A 17,146-nucleotide genomic window follows, 5' to 3' on the forward strand; every position below is an offset into this window, starting at 1 on the left:
CCCCCCCCCAGGAACCAGACTATGGACCAGCCCTTCTGGAATTCTCTGTCTTGTATGTACCCATGTGCCCTTGAAAGGGGAGGCTTGTTGAGTCTCTGCTATAGAGTCCATACTGGCCGGACTCTCTGTCATTATTGGAGGCTGGCTACTTGCTTTAGTCCCTTTATACGTACAGATGCAGTGCTGAGGTGCCGAATGCTGGAACCTTGAGAGGAGGGAGGAAGAACAGATCTAAATAAAGCTGCTTCTGGGAACTCGTAGTCGTGGCCCCAAGGATTTGGCTGGGATCTTGCTATGTCCAGAGGGAATTTATGTTTCTCAAACACATCACTGCGTGTATGGGCAGACTTGCAGGGGAAGGAAATTTGGGGGATAAGTTTTACTATTAGCTTGAACAATCTCTGTTTTTGTATCTGCTGGAAATACTGACTTTTGTCAACCGCATAGGAAAGGAAATCAGTGAGTTGGGATGTCTGTGAGTTCTTTTTCAAGGAAATACCATCTCTCCTCAAAACAATTAAAAATAGAACTACCATACGATCCAGCAATCCCACTGCTGGGTATTTATCCAAAGAAAACAAAAATGCTAATTCAAAAACATGTATCAGTAGATACCCCTATGTTCATTTCTGCATTATTTAGTATAGCCAAGATATGGAAACAACCTAAGTGCCCATCAACAGATGAATGGATAAAGAAGATGTGGTATACACACACGCACACACACACACACACACACACACACACACACACACACACACACACACAGAGGAATATTACTCAGCCGTAAAGAAGAATGAAATCTTGCCATTTGTGACTACATGGGTAGACCTAGAGAGTATTATGCTAAGTGAAATAAGTCAAATAAAGAAAGAAAAATACCATATGATTTCACTTATATGTGGAATCTAAAAAACAAAACAAATGAAAAAACAACAAAACAGAGTTGTAGATACAGAGAACAAACAGGTGGTTGCCAGAGGGGAGGAGGTTTGGGGATGGAGAGAAATATGTGAGGGAGATTAAGAGTTACAGACTTCCAGTTGCAAGATAAATGAGTCACGGGTATGAAACGTACAGCATGGGGAACAGAGTCAATAACACTGTAATATCTTTGGGTGGTGACAGATGGTAACCAGACTTATCCTGGAGATTATTTTGAAATGTGTAGAAATAGCAAATGACTGTGCTGTGTAACAGGAGCTAACGTAGGTCAATTATACTTCAAAAACAAACAAACTCATAGTAAAAGAGATCAGATCTGTGGTTACATGGGGGTGGAAATTGGATGAAGGCAGTCAAAAGATACAAACTTCCATTTATAAGATAAATATGGGATGTAACGTACGTCATAATTAATATAATGAACACTGCTGTATGTTCTCTATGAAAGTTCTTCGAGTAAATCCTAAGCGTTCTCATCACAAGGAAAAAGTATTTTTTCTTTTTCTTTTGTGTCTATGTGATGGATATTCACTAAACTTATGTGGTCATCATTTCATGACGTATATAAGTCGAATTATTATGCCATACGCCTTACACTTATACAGTGCCGTGTGTCAATTCTATCTCAATAAAGACTTTTAAAATATCAAATTAAAATTTCATTAATTTAATGAAAATATTATTAATACTTCATATTCAGAAATAACATTTCTTCCTATGGTGACCTATCTTAATTTCATACTAAGGAAGCTAAAAGGAGATTGAAGACAAAAAAAAAAATAGGAATTAGGCTCAACTGAACTAAAATCAGTGGTCACCAGTTGAATGCATTTCAGGTTTAAGCAACTGTAGAGTGTTTTTGACAAATGATCTAAATAAAGATCTGTTTACTCTGCAGCATCAGACGGTGGCTCCCAATTTGCTGGTGGGATTTAAAAGCAGTCCTGGCTCTGCCACCTGCAGTCTGCATAACTTTGGGCAAGATGCTTAATTTCTCTGAGTCTGATTCTCATCAAAATATCTCCTTGTCAGGGGACTTCCCTGGTGGCACAGTGGATAAGACTCTCTGCTCCCATCGCAAGGGGCCCAGGTTCGATCCTTGGTCAGGGAACTAGATCCCATATGCATGCCGCAACTAAGAGTTTGCATGCCACAACTAAGGAGCCCGCCTGCTGAAACTAAGACTCAGTGCAACCAAATAAATAAATAAATATATTTTAAAAAAATCTCCTTGTCAGACTGTGGGAAGGATTAGACAGTACATAAATTGTACCCGGTCCGTTGAAGAAACTCATTAAATGTTCAAAGAGAGGGGGAACAGATGAACTTTTTTTTTTTTTGCGGTACGCGGGCCTCTCACTGTTGTGGCCTCTCCCATTGCGGAGCACAGGCTCCGGACGCGCAGGCTCAGCGGCCATGGCTCACGGGCCCAGCCGCTCCGCGGCATGTGGGATCTTCCCGGACCGGGGCACGAACCCGTGTCCCCTGCATCGGCAGGCGGACTCTCAACCACTGCGCCACCAGGGAAGCCCAGATGAACTTCTTTGATGTGGATTGTTGAACTTTTAGTGTTACAATTTTAAAACTTCTGTGTGTGATCAAAGAAAAAAGAAAAGAGAGAGAAGAAGAACCTTTGGTTTTGAAGGTACAGGGATAATTTTTTGCTAGAAACTGGATATGTGGCCCACAGAGGTTACCCCTCAGCTGTTGCTTTTCTTAGCAACATCACATGTGTAGAGCCTTAAGTGGCTGGTTTCTCTTTCCTCTTATTAGGAAGCAGCATTCTGTGATCAGTTGAGAGCCTCTTAACTCTGCCAGGCTTCTGTCATCCTAACAACCTAGAAGACAAACGGTCTGCAGGCCCTTGCTCATGCCGTTCCCTTGTTCTGAAATGCTCTTTGCTTCTGCTGCTCATCCTGGCTTGTTCTCCAGATCTAGCTGAGATGTCACGTGCTTCCTCAGAGAAGCTTCTCTGCTCCTTTCCCCCCTACCAGAAGCAGCCACCCTGCCCACCCACTTTACTCTTACTTCGGTCATAGAGCCACTTCCATCGCATCTTAACTGGGTGTGTGGGTCCTGGTCGCCCTCAGCCCCACTTCCCTACCTCACCCCCATCTCCTGTACCCCAAGTGAGAACGTGAACTGGATGATTGGCACCAGGACCTAGACTTCTGGCTTGGCCAGAAGTTGAGTGGCCAAAGCAGAATGTTGAATGAGGAGCCAATGAATGGGAGAGAAAAGAGTACAATTCTGCTTCCCTCCTTTTTAAAAATTTTTTTTTAATTAATTAATTTATTTTTGGCTGCGTTGGGTCTTGGTTGCTGCGTGTAGGCTTTCCCTAGTTGCGGTGAGCAGGGGCTACTCTTCGTTGCAGTGCGCGGGCTTCTCACTGCGGTGGCTTCTCTTGTTGCAGAGCACGGACTCTAGGCACGTGGGCTTCAGTAGTTGTGGCACGTGGGCTCAGTAGTTGTGGCACACGGGCTTAGTTGCTCCGCGGCATGTGGGATCTTCCCGGACCAGGGCTCGAACCCGTGTCCCCTGCATTGGCAGGCGGATTCTTAACCACTGCGCCACCAGGGAAGCCCTCTGCTTCTCTTAAACACGGTATTTTCTCCAAATGAAGGAAATTCTCCTGCAGTTTTGCAGAAAGTTTATTTTGTTATTTTCAATTCTATTTCAGCCTCTAAGCAGGCCCTGGGGCAGGAATCCTGCCCCCTACTTCCTTTTCCAAAGGGCAGGCATCCTTACCACCTATGCTAAATCCATCAGAAAACTTTGGGAGTGTGGGTGGGTCTGCAGGAGTTAGGGGGCATCTGATTGCTGAGGTCAGCATACATCACCGTCTTCATGCATTTGGGGGATTGAAACTGTCTTAGTTCAGGGCTAGAAAAGTAAAATCAACAATTAAGGGAATCTGCCAGTCACTTTGACCCTGAGAAGCTCTGATTTTTTTTTTTTTTTTTTTTTTTTGCGGTACGTGGGCCTCTCACTGCTGTGGCCTCTCCCGTTGCGGATCGGCACAGGCTCTGGACGCGCAGGCTCAGCGGCCATGGCTCACGGGCCCAGCCGCTCCGCGGCATGTGGGATCCTCCCGGACCGGGGCAGGAACCCGCGTCCCCTGCATCGGCAGGCGGACTCTCAACCACCTCTCTCTGCGCCACCAGGGAAGACCAGAAGCTCTGATTTTAAATATTCAGAAAATGTAAAGTGCTTTATTTTGCTACCACTTGAATTCCATGTGTAATTGCTAAGCAGACCGCCTAGCCTTTCAGCCAGTTTTTCCCCTGGGCCCCTCTTTGCCTAGAGAAATCCTGATTATCTTTGAGGGCCCAGCTGAACTGTACTGAGCTCTGTGAAATCTCTGACCTCGCACCACCCTCGGGCAGAGTTTGTCCTCTGTGCTCTTTTTTCCTCCCTGGTAGCCCTTATCTTCTTCTGAGGGTTTATTGATGTTTCAGTATCTGGAGACCTGACAGAGTGCAGAGTCATGGAGAGACAGTGAGATTTCGATCTTTGCGAGCCTCAACTCACAGTGCTGGGCGTCAGACTGAATTTGATTCCCCTATGTTGCTACTATAAAATAAGCGTGGTGGGCTTCCCTGGTGGCGCAGTGGTTGAGAGTCCGCCTGCCGATGCAGGGGACACGGGTTCATGCCCCGGTCCGGGAAGACCTCACATGCCGCGGAGCGGCTGGGCCCGTGAGCCATGGCCGCTGAGCCTGCGCGTCCGGGGCCTGTTGCTCCGCAACGGGAGAGGCCACAACAGTGAGAGGCCCGCGTACCGCAAAAAAAAAAAAAAAAAAGCGTGGTGTTGAGACAGGTTAAAAGAATGACAGAGCCCTTGAGGACACGACGTAAACTGGTTAGAACCAACTAAGCCCAAGATGGTGGAAGATTCGACTTCCAGTGGACCTTGAGCCTCATTGTAATGCATCAGCTAAATGACACACCCACAGGCGCCATGACAGTTCCCAAACCAACCGTAAAAGGCCAAAAAATGGGTGGTGACCCAATGCCTGGAAGTCTCCGCCCCTTCCCCAAAATAGCTGGCATAATCCTCCCACTCAGCCTATGAAATTACCCAGCCCATAAAAGCTAACAACCCCTTACCCTGGGGCTTCTCTCCTATGGAGTGTGTATCTGTTTGAAAAAATCTGCTTTCACTGTACTTCGGCTCGCTCTTGAATTCCTTCCTGCACGAAGCCAAGGTCCCTCACTTGGCAGCCCGTCCCAGGGACTCGCCTGAGACCCCGGGATGTGACCATCCTCTCGCGCCCCATTTTTTTTTCCTGCAACAGTGTTGCTTTCATGCAAACCCAAAACTCTTTTACTGCCCAAATCACTGACAGGTGACAACCAATCCAGGTCTAGTCACTACAAAAGAAGGCAGGTACATCACCATCACATGAGTTCTTTTCAATCTGAGGCACTGGACAAACTTCCTTTTTCCTCTAAGTTTACAGCTTTATTGAGGTATAATTCACACACCGCAGAATTGAGGTATGTAATTCAGGTGTATAAATCACATACCGTAAAACACCTGTTTCAAGCACACAATTCAGTGATTTTTAGTATATTCACAGGTGCACTGCCATTACCCCAAGTTAATTTAGAATACTTTCATCACCTGCAAAAGAAACCTCACGCCCATTTACAACCCTTTGTTTTCTGTTTTTGTAGATTTGCCTTTTCTGGACATTTCATATAAATCAAGCCATATATGTTTTTTCATGTCTAGCTCCTTCCACTTAATGTAATGATTTTGAGGTTTATCCAGGTTGTAGCATGAATCAGTACTTCACTCCTTTATACAGATGACTACTATTCTGTTTTGTGGGTAGATCACATTTTGTTTATCCGTTCATCTGTTGTCAAACTTTTGTTGTTTCTACTCCTCGGCCATTATGAATAATGCTGCTGTCAACATTCCTGTGCAAGTCCTTGTATAGACACATGTTTTCATTTCTCCTGGGTAGATTCTAAAAGTAAAATTGCTGGTCCAGGGACTTCCCTGTTGGTCCAGTGGTTAAGACTCTGCGCTTCCACTGCAGGGGGCACGGGTTTGATCCCTGGTCGAGGGATCAAAGCCCCACAAGGGGTTTTTAAATTCACTTTTGACCTCCTGTTCTGTTTCCTCTTGACTCCCTTTCTGCTGGGCATTGCCCGCTGGTAGGAAGGAGAGGTCGTCGGGTCATGGCTGAGGGTGGCTGGTGTCAGGAGCCAGAGTGGAAACAGCCTTGGTCTGCTTAGGGAAGAAGTGATGTGGGCTCTGGTATGTGGTCCTGCAGAGTATTTGATTAGAAGTGATAACTAGGGCTTCCCTGGTGGCGCAGTGGTTGAGAGTCCGCCTGCCGATGCAAGGGACATGGGTTCGTGCCCCAGTCCGGGAAGATCCCACATGCCGTGGAGTGGCTGGGCCCGTGAGCCATGGCTGCTGAGCCTGCGCTCCGCAACGGGAGAGGCCACAGCAGTGAGAGGCCCACGTACCACAAAAAAAAAAAAAAAAAAAAAAGAAGTGATAACCATAAATACTAGTTATTCCAGAAAGACACCTGATCCCCATTCACCTGGGAGACTCCGCTGGAAGAATATTTCTGGGAGAAGGACTCTGACTCATTATTTATTGATTCATTCATTCATTTCTGGTGAGATTATATAACATAGAAAGTGCACATATCATTAGGGTTCAGAATGATGCAGTTTCACAAACTAGACACACCCATGCAACCAGCATCAAGACACAGAAATAACCAGCATCCCAGTCACTACCCTGATGTCTGACAGCATAGATACTTTTACCTGTTTTTGTCCTTTATAGAAATGGAAATATACAGCATGTCCTTTTTCTCTCTGCCTTTTTTTGCTCAGTGTTATGTTTGTGAGATTCCTTTTTTGGTTGTTGCAGGCAGTTCTACTGATTCATTCTCGTTGCTGTGCAGAGAGAAGGAGGTGTGTGTGGTTGGGGATGGGGGATGATTTTGCCCCCCAGGGAACATTTGGCGATATCTGGAGACATTACTGGTTGTCACAACTTGGGGAGAGGGGGCAAGGGGTGCTACTGCATCTAGTAAGTAGAGGCCAGGGATGCTTCTAAACATCCTACGGTGCACAGGACGGCCCCCCCCAAACAAGGCGTATTCAGCTCAAAATGCCAGTAGTGCTAAGGTAGAGAAACCCTGCTGTATAACAACCATTGGTGGGCATTTGGGTCTGTTATGAACACGGCTGCAGTGAATGTTGAGCTATGCGTCCTTTGATAAACATGTACGCAAATGCAAATACCTGGGGATGGAATTGCTGGGGGAGAGGATATGTCTGTGCGCAGCCTGAGTAGATACTGCCAGTTTTCCAGAGTGGTCCCAATTCACGCTTCCACCAGGAGCGCATGCATGTTACGGTTGCTCTGTGTCTGCACCGATATACGGTATTTTCTGACTTTTTCTCTTTCTTTCTCTTTTTAAAAAAGTTTGTATCCTTCTCCTGCACCCTCCTCCATTTCAGCTTATGGCACACTAGATACTCAAAACATCACTGTTTGTCGGTAAATAGTCCTAATCTATATTTTGTGAAAGACTGGGGTTATGCACAGGTGTGCACAGTGTATACAGTAAATTAGAAAATGCATTTGGGACAGAATGACCTGCAACTAGGGTTTCTCTTATTTAAATAACAGCAACTAGCACCTTTCTGTATATCCATTTTCTGCCATTCTTCCTAAAAGTACCAATTAACTTGCCAAAGGAAATCTTTTTTTTTTTTTTTTTTTTTTTTTTTGCTGTACGCGGGCCCCTCACTGTTGTGGCCTCTCCTGCTGCGGAGCACAGGCTCCGGACACGCAGGCTCAGCGGCCATGGCTCACGGGCCCAGCCGCTCCGTGGCATGTGGGATCCTCCCGGACCGGGGCACGAACCGGTGTCCCCTGCATCAGCAGGCAGGCTCTCAACCACTGCGCCACCAGGGAAGCCCTATCCACCATTTGAATTCATGTTTATTAAGTATTTCCAAATTATACAGTATTGTTTATCCTGAAATATTGGTTGTTTTGTTTTGTTTACAGTATATTGTTTAGTCCTAGGGAAACAGATCAGGTGGGGTCATTGAGGACATTTGCCTCTGGGGATTTGTGTAGACTGTCTTTTGCAAATATTTGCTTAGCATCCTTTAGCATGCAGGAACTGTTTCCATGACACCTTTGCTCCATCAAAATCAGATGTAGATCACTTCAGCTCACACTACCATGATATGATCTAGTACCACCGCCTCCTGGACCTGCCACCTAGGCCTTGAAAATTCTGTGTGTTAAACTTCTTACCCCCTCTGAGATGAGAATTTGAAATCATGCTTTGCATCTGTAATCTAGACAGCAACTTCTCCTGTTGCTAATTAGATGAACGGGATAGAAAATAAAATGATTGGGTCCCAGGAGAAGGTGGATTTTCCCCAGTGAACCCCCTTGGAGGACTCCTCAATTAAATTATGGGAGAATTGTTGTTTTAGTGAAAGATGTGCTTCCGAAATATCTTCTTCTTCTCTTTAGCGTCATAATCATCACCGATAGGTAGATAGATAGATAGATAGATAGATATAGACAAATAAATAAAAGGCTTCGTTTACAAACCATCTAGCCACCCAGAACAGAATAACTTAACCAGTTGTCCAAAGTGGATTAGATTATCACCCTTCTTTACTTTCTTGTGAAATACTCTTAGTTCCAGGGGAAAAAAAGAAATCCCTATAGGGACTTCTTTGGTGGCGAAGTGGATAAGACTCCGCTCTCCCAATGCAGGGCGCCCAGGTTCGATCCCACATGCGTGCCGCAACTAAGACCCAGTGCAACCTAATAAATAAATAAATATAAAAAATAATAATAAAAAAAATAAATCCTATATTTTATAATTAAGGAAGGAATCCCTGAGTCATCTGACCTGCTTCAGTAACAATGCAAACCACACAGAAATGACCTTCCAAAGAGCAGCCGGCAGTGAGACCAAGAAATGATACCATCTCACCTCAGTTACCTACCTCTTCTGCCGATACAACTTCGCCTCTCCATGCCACGCCAACAAAAACTTCATCAGACCCAGTCCTTTTGGTGCCCTTTTCACTATTTTAACATGATAAATCTAGCTTTTGCTCAAGCCTGTGTTTCCTCAGTTTCTTTCTCAACTCCAGGATAGCAATTAATTGAGAATGGAAAAACAAGTCCCAGAACAATTATGAAGGTATAATGAAGTTTGCATTAGTACATGCAATTAAACCAAGGAAAGATGCGTGAGGAATTATGAATAGAATTCAGTGCTGATGTGGTACATGTATAGTTAGGTCTTTGTACAGGCGTGTGCTGGGGGAAGAGAGAAAAAAGCACTCTTTGTACCGTAAAATCACACCTCCAGATAGCTAGAAATCGGCTTGAAAGAAAAAAATCATGGGGACTTCCCTGGCGGTCCAGTGGTTAGGACTCTGCGCTTCCACTGCAGGGGCACAAGTTCAGTCTCTGGTCAGGGATCTAAGATTCCTACATGCTGCATGGTGTGGCCAAAAAGAAAAAAGAAAAAAATCATGGATGGCTCTCCTAGCCTATGCTGTTCTAACATATAAATTAAAAGTGGGCAAACACGGGTTTCAACATTCCTTCTTCCACAGCTGAAAACTGCACTTTCAAATGCCCAGATGATTCTGGACCCATTCCCGAGCGTTGAACACACCGTGTGCCAGGCCCTGGCTCAGCTGGTGAGCTGTGGGAGGGACAGGGGGCAAAAGTCCTTCTACTCTCACCCTCTAAACATGCCTGGTACTTTGAGGCTGTAGTTCACCGATTGGAAGGTTTTTATCTGCTGCCACGTCAGAGAAGTTCTAGATTTACAGCCTCCCTGGGAAGTTTCTCCACGTCGGGCTTTCTTGTTTTTGTGTTCTTGCGTACTCGTAATTTCTCCAACTGGAATGCCTTCTCGGTGTCTGTGTCTCACCACCGTAAGCCCTTTCTAACCACCCTGCCTCCAAGGGAACTGTTTCTCCTCTCCGAGTTCCTGTCACATTTGGTGGACATCCTCTTGTTTGGAACTGAGCCATAGTCTTTCCTGTTTTGTTGGTTATCTTTTCAGCTGTATGTATTTTGAATCCTAGTGAAGGTATACGCTCCTACAGGATAGGGGCCATACCTCATACTGCCTGGATTCCATCACTGCTGCTTAGCGATTCACCTTACAACAGACTGAATTGTAGCTCATTTTAAAAAGCTGGAAGGGACCAGGGAGAACATCCTTTATAAAGAGGAAGCGAGTAGGGGCCTAAGAGCACATAATCGGCTAAAGGTAGAAAAGTGACCAGAGCCCAGGCTTCCTGGTTTTTGCACCATATGCCCTGTTAGTTAATCGTGGGCGTTAATGACACGTGAGACAAAGCACGTCTTGCATGGTTTCCTCCAGAAATTTGCTGAAAAGTTGTGGTTTTTTTAATGTCATTTAATCAATCTGGTCAGAGTTTTTGTTTGTCAGAAAAAAAGATACCCGTTGCTCTGTTCCCAATTCCAGTTAAAAGAACATTTATCCATGAGCACCTGGAACCATGGGGGATGTGGACTCCATTCATTCAACACATTTAAAAATAAATAAATGACATAAGTAAGGCAACATACGTATTTCTCACTACTAGTTTGAAGGAGTGGAAAAATAATAATACAAAGTAGACTTTCTACTAATTCCCAGTCCATTAATTCCTTAGTGACCTTGGGACTTTAAATCTTTCCCCTATCTTTATTTCTTTATTTAAGAAAAAACTCAATGCAGTATCTGAAGTCCTGTGAATATCTACAGGACTAAAGCCTCGACTGTAAGAGCCTTCGAACTGTTTCTAGGACATGTAGTTAACTGAGGCATAACTAGCACATTTACCTCCTAGTTTAAGAGGCTTTACTTACTCGTTTTTGCACCATGCCCTGTTAGTAATCGTGGGCGTTAAGGACACACAAGACAAAGCACATCTTGCATGGTTTCCTCCAGAAATTTGATTAAAAGTTGTTTTTTTTTTTAATGTCATTTAATCTATCTGGTCAATCAATCTGGTCAGTAGTAATACTGCTACTGTTCTTATCGTTGACATGTGCCTTATGCGTTTACCGGCTGATGTGTACTTTCCACCATGATTTATTTTGGTCTTGTTCCTCCTCCAGTTGGCACTTGTTGCCCGGGAACTCCTTGACCTAACATCTTAGGTGGTGCTCCTTTGGCAACAAGGTGAAGTCCAAGTTTTTCAGCACAACATGCAAGGTCTTTTATGACATTTTCCTTACGACCAGCTGCCGCCTTCCTCAAGGGTGTGACTTAGCCTGGCAGGCAGCGGACTTCACGTGCCTCTCCCTCAACTCATCCTTCCGTAGGCCTTCCAGAGTCAGGCGAGTGTACCTTGCCCCTTGCCACAGAAAGCCTAGGGGTGCTGAGGCTTGCCTTTCCCCCTTTGATTATTTCTTTATTTCACTGAGATTCTGAGTCTTCCAGTATTTCACAAAAAGAATACCCTCTTCATTTTGGAGCTGTGCTCTAGATAGCGTCATAATTGGAAAAATTCTTTTTTTTTAAAAAAAAGTTGCAGTATAGTTGATTTACAGTGTTTCATGTGTACAGCAAAGTGATTCAGTTATACATAAACATATATTTATCTATTCTTTTTTAGACTCTTTTCCATTATAGGTTATTACAAGATATTGAATATAGTTCCCTGTGCTGTACACTAGGTCCTTGTTGATTATCTATATATTAGTGTGTATATGTTAATTCCCAAACTCCTAATTTATCCCTCCCCCCTCCTTTTGCCTTTGGTAACCATAAGTTTGTTTTCTTTGTCTGTGAGTCTATTTCTGTTTGGTAAATAAGTTCATTTGTATCCTTTTTTCTTTAGATTTCACATATAAGTGATATCATATGATACATGTCTTTGACTTACTTCACTTAGTACGATAATCTCTAGGTCCATCCACATTGCTGCAAATGGTATTATTTCATTCTTTTTTGTGGCATAGTAATATTCCCGTGTGTGTGTGTGTGTGTGTGTGTGTGTGTGTACCACATCTTCTTTATCCATTCATCTGTCAATGGACATTTAGGTTGCTTCCATGTATGTCTTGGCTGTTGTAAATAGTGCTGCTATGAACACTGGGGTACATGTACCTTTTCAAATGAGAGGTTTTGTCTTTTCCAGATATCTGCCCAAGAGTGGGGTTACAGATCATATGGTAACTCTATTTTTAGTTTTTTAAGAAACTTGCATACTGTTCTCCACAGTGGCTGCACCAATTTACATTCCCACCATCAGTGTAGGAGGTTTCCCGGAAAAATTATTAAATGATGTAAAAAACAATAAAGGCTTCTGAATGGAAGAAAGAGCAAGCTTTTAAGGTGGCCCGGAGAGGGTAAACATGTCTAGCCTGATTAATCGTCTAGTTCGGGAATAACTGCTTCCAAAGTGAGCCAAAGGTGCGTCAGTCTTGTGCTGGCCTGCAGTCACGAGCAGGTAGGGAAGGCTGAGCTGTTCAGTCTCAGCAGCAAAAACATGCCTCGTGTCTGTGCTGGAAAAGCAGGTCACGTGGCCTATTAGGAAGGAACTGGAACAGGTAACGGCCTTCCCCTCTTACAAGTGGTTTTTAAAAAAGTTCTCCTGTAGGCATTTTTCAATACCCAAGGACAGCCAAAAGGGCAGACAGGAAAAAGAGCCACATTTTCAACACTCGAACAGTGCTGTTTTAAATAACGGATTGAATACCAAACAAATAGGATGAAAGTTCCTAATCTGGCTAATGTCTGTATTTCTCAATATAGTAACATTATTAATGTCAGTGCCTAAGCCTGTATAAATCTGAACCCCTTGTTGTTGGCCAGTTGGAAATAATAATGTAAACAGACTCTGTTGGCCTCATTGTCATGTATCTGAACACTTTGTCAAACTGCAAATATTTAAAATATTTTAATATTCACTCTAAGCCAAAAAATCTTTGCCAAACTAGATACTGAAATTACTCTCTGTTGTGTTGAAATAGGATAGACTATAACCTGATATTTAAAGGTATTATTTGGGAAAAAAAGGAAGGTTGGGATTGAATTTTCCATTATCATTCATTTTCATATCATTTACCATCATCATTCATTATCATATTTTCAGAGTCATTCTCTTTGCTCTGCTCCATGGGAACACTAAGAATTAAATTGATCTGCTCTGTCCAGATAAGGGCTCCGTTTACTTTATTCCACTTTGCATAAAAAGCCAAAGGTGGGTTCTGTGTAGAGTTTATTTGTGATGGGTCTTAGAGAATGAGGAGAATTTAGTAAGGGAGAGAGAAAAATAATGTACAAGCTGGAATAATGAAAAATAGGAGTAATAAAAGCTAGAATGAAAACCTACCGTGGTTCAGGAGGTGATGAGTCATTCAGCGGAAGTGCAGCGTGCCTTGAATCAAGGGGGCTTAGCGCGGGTTTTCCTACCTTTGCTGAAAACAAGGAATAAGCCTATTGTTCTATTAATTTCATGAATAGCAGGGTAGAGACTTTTCAAAAAGGAGGAGAGAAAGGGCATTAAAGGACGTTTTTTCTTCATGCGGGGGGTGAGGGGTGGGGGGGGGGGTGTTCAGTCTCCGACAGTGAGTTACTGCTACAGGATGGAGGCTCAGAGGGGTCACGTTCACCTCAAAGGGAAGGTGAAACGGGAAGGCATGAAGTAGTTGTATGGGTATGTTAGAAGCCATCATAAGTAAAATATGTTGATCTGTATTAAAAAAAAAAGCTGGTTGGAAAAATAAAAGGTTGAAGATGAGAACCTTGTAAGTTAAAGCGCTTCAGGCTCTTCAGGCAAAACTCTGCTATTTACAAATAGGGGCAACAACATTCGTTTCCTAGGTGATCTGACAGGCTTAACCTGGCAGGTATAAAGCACTTCTCTGAGTATTAGATGATGTTCTCTGGGTAGTGAAAACCTGAATGCGCTCTAGGTGCCCTTATCCGAACATCATTTGTGCCAGGATTCGAGTGCTTTCCGGTGAAGTTTTAAGGTCTCATCTAAATCAGGGGATGTAGCTTGGCATTTGTTCATTGGACCCCAACATCCTGTTACCAAATTAAACTCAGGGCCGCTCGCTGGCGGGCAGTAAGGCCAATCTAATGACACCGGGTTGTGGTGAAAGAAAGTGCAGCATTTATTGTAAAGATGCTAATACAAAGAGGATGGGTGGCTCGTTTTCTAAAACCCCGACGGTTTTGGGGGTGTATTTAATGGGCAAAATTTGGGGTGAGGGCTACAGGGCTTGTGACTTTGTTCTGATTGGCTGGTGGCGAGGTAGCAGGGCGGTGCTCCAGGGATCTTGCCCTCAGCCTGAAGTTACCATCCTCCACCTGGGTGGAGGCCTTAGTTCCCGCAGAAGAACTCAAAGATATTGTTGTGTGTATCCCTTGAGGAAGAACCAGGACCCTGCCCCAAGCCTGCAGTATTGTTTCTAGGCTGTTCCTCCCTTGTTTCTGCATCCCCTCCCTTCCCTGATTAGCAACTGTTTGAACCTGCCCTTTGGAGCTCAGGGAACGTCCAGGAGCCTGAAAGAAACCTATTTCCTACAAACAAGAAACGCGGGGGGGGGGGCACGGAAAGAATTTGTACCAGGGAGAACCCCACGGGGTCCTGCTCCGTTTCAGCCCTTATGATAAGCACCACGGTGGGAGGAGAGGGGCTGTCACGACGTAATCGCAAAGTCACAGATCCCAGAGCCTTGCACTTTCAGATCCCCTAGGACTGGAACCCCGGTAAGCTCTTGTTTTAGGAAAGAGAGTGCCGGGGACTTCCCTGGCGGTCCAGTGCTTAAGACTCCGCGCTTCCACTGCAGGGGCTTCGGGTTCAATCCTCGGTCCGGGAACTAGGATCCCGCATGCCTCGCGGTAGGGCCAAAAAAAGAAAAAGAAAAAGAGTAGGGCGGGGCTAGAAAGCATTACAAAAGAGCCCGGTGGATGAGGTTTTTTTTAAAATTTTCATTCTCGTCACTTCAGTCATTTTTTCACTAAAGCGGCATATTTGAGAACGGAGGCAACATTATACCCCGTGGAGTGTGCTCGAAGAGTCGAGGGACCAGGCTGTGGCTCATCGCCATGAGCACCAAGGGGGTGGGGGGTGGGGGGGGAGTGCCGGGGGCGGGGGAGTGCCGCAGCTTGTCGGATGAGTAGCAGGAAACGGCACGCCTGCCAGAACGCATCATTTTAACTTTCGTTCTTACTGTATTAATTCTCTGAATGACAGTAACAAGGGGGCGGGGGGAACCTTCTGAAATGAAGCAAAAGAGATCTGAGAAACTAAATCTGCAGGGGAAAAGGAGACTAAAACCACAGTTTTAGTGAAACAGCCAGCCGTTGGGAGCTGGGAGGCAGAGGGAGGAAAAAAGGCTGGGCTTAAGCAACCTGCTACCGGGATGTAGACAAAGGCGGTTTGAAAGGCAGAGAACGAGGCGGGATCAGTAGCTCTATCAGCATGGGGAGTGCGCCAGCCGCTGGATTCCCGGGATGAAACCGGATGAATTCACAGTGTCTCCTTCAGGGCACGAATTACTGGAGTATGCACCAAAATAAGAACTCAGAGAAAAAAGTAAGTTTGGGAGAGGACTTAGATTTTGACGGTCTTTGAAATCTCCTCTTGGAGGCATGCCTTCATTGATGCGTTACCTCTTTATAGTTTCTGTCTCTTGTGTAATCATTTTTATCGTGTTCTATGTGTTCAATTTTGGGGGCGAGCAAGGCTTCCAGAGGCTAAATAACTCGGACACTTTGATGCTGAGTCAAGTTTGCATATCCTTTATCAGTGGCAAAACACCTTTCCTCTGGAGAAACAAACTCATGATCTATGAGACGTCTTCTTGCAAGGAATACCTGGCTCAAAGCCACTACATCACGGCGCCGTTATCTAAAGAAGAAGCTGAATTTCCTTTGGCATATATCATGGTCATCCATCACAATTTCGACACCTTTGCAAGGCTCTTCAGAGCTATTTACATGCCTCAGAATATCTACTGTGTTCACGTGGATGAGAAAGCGACAGTTGAATTTAAAGATGCAGTGGAGCAGTTACTGAGCTGCTTCCCGAATGCTTTTCTGGCTTCCAAGATGGAACCCGTGGTCTATGGTGGGATCTCCAGGCTCCAGGCAGACCTGCACTGCATCAAGGATCTTGCAGCCTTGGAGGTTCCGTGGAAGTATGCCATCAACACCTGTGGGCAAGATTTCCCCCTGAAAACCAACAGGGAGATAGTTCAGTATCTGAAAGGATTTAAAGGGAAAAACATCACCCCAGGGGTGCTGCCTCCAGCTCACGCAATTGGACGGACTAAATATGTCCACCGAGAGCACCTGGGCAAAGAGCTTTCCTACGTGATAAGAACCACAGCACTGAAACCGCCTCCTCCCCACAATCTCACCATTTACTTCGGTTCTGCCTACGTTGCCCTGTCAAGAGAGTTTACCAACTTTGTTCTCCATGACCCACGGGCTCTTGACTTGCTCCAGTGGTCCAAAGACACCTTCAGCCCGGATGAACATTTCTGGGTGACGCTTAATAGGATTCCAGGTATGTGGGATTTCCTATTTCACGTGAAGGCAACGTGCCATACTTGAAAGGGCTTTTCGAGAGCCAGCTCCTTTTTATTAGAAGTAGAAGATGAAAACTGAAATATATAGTTTTCACCTGCATCCTTTATAAACTCTAAACATCTAAAGAATGATGTTCTTTAGAATACAGTATTCTAACCAAGCCAGATAATACCTTTTAGTGGTATTGCTTTGCAGTTCAGCGTGTTCTTTTGCATTCATCATCTTATTAAATCTTTAACCACAATCGGTATTATGGTTCTCCATCCCCACTGGTGTTCTTTCTTTCCCCCAAATTTGTCAGACTTGCCGTAACCCCAGGGCCATTGCCTTGGCCACTCCCCTGCCTACCCCCAGACCTTCACAGGCTCCTCTTATCAGCCAGAGGTCATCAGCTCAGAGAAGCTGAGCTGACCACCCCACCTTTTTCCTTCAAAGCGTTTATTATCATCTGGAATATCCTATCTACTTACTTGCGTGGATTTGTTCGTGGCCTCCTCCGTATTAGCTCCGTGAAGTTGGGTCATTTTCTGTCTTGTTAACTGCTGTATGTATCCTCCATGCGTAGAACACATAGCACATGCTCAATAAAAATGAATGAAT

At 44.6% G+C, this 17,146-nt stretch overlaps 1 protein-coding gene across 12 annotated transcripts in view; it reads left to right on the top strand.

Moving 5' to 3' along the window:
• The window catches only part of GCNT2 (glucosaminyl (N-acetyl) transferase 2 (I blood group)), a 147,580-nt gene that overhangs the window by 52,459 nt on the left and 77,975 nt on the right, over positions 1–17,146 (top strand). For 2 of the 12 annotated variants that reach the window (XM_027128343.1, XM_027128348.1), the window contains exon 1: positions 15,133–16,523. The exons of 8 other annotated variants lie outside the window; for them this stretch is intronic. In XM_027128343.1, the coding sequence (XP_026984144.1) occupies positions 15,605–16,523 (919 nt within the window). In that variant the 5' untranslated portion in view covers positions 15,133–15,604. Of the gene's footprint in view, positions 1–15,132; positions 16,524–17,146 lie in introns of those variants that run through there. 2 more of the 12 variants (XM_027128350.1, XM_027128346.1) reach the window with 2 other exon arrangements.

The sequence above is a fragment of the Aethalodelphis obliquidens genome, unplaced genomic scaffold (genome assembly GCF_003676395.1).
Source record: "Aethalodelphis obliquidens isolate GAN/ISIS:26980383/991018 unplaced genomic scaffold, ASM367639v1 scaffold34, whole genome shotgun sequence".
Lineage (NCBI taxonomy): Eukaryota > Metazoa > Chordata > Mammalia > Artiodactyla > Delphinidae > Aethalodelphis > Aethalodelphis obliquidens.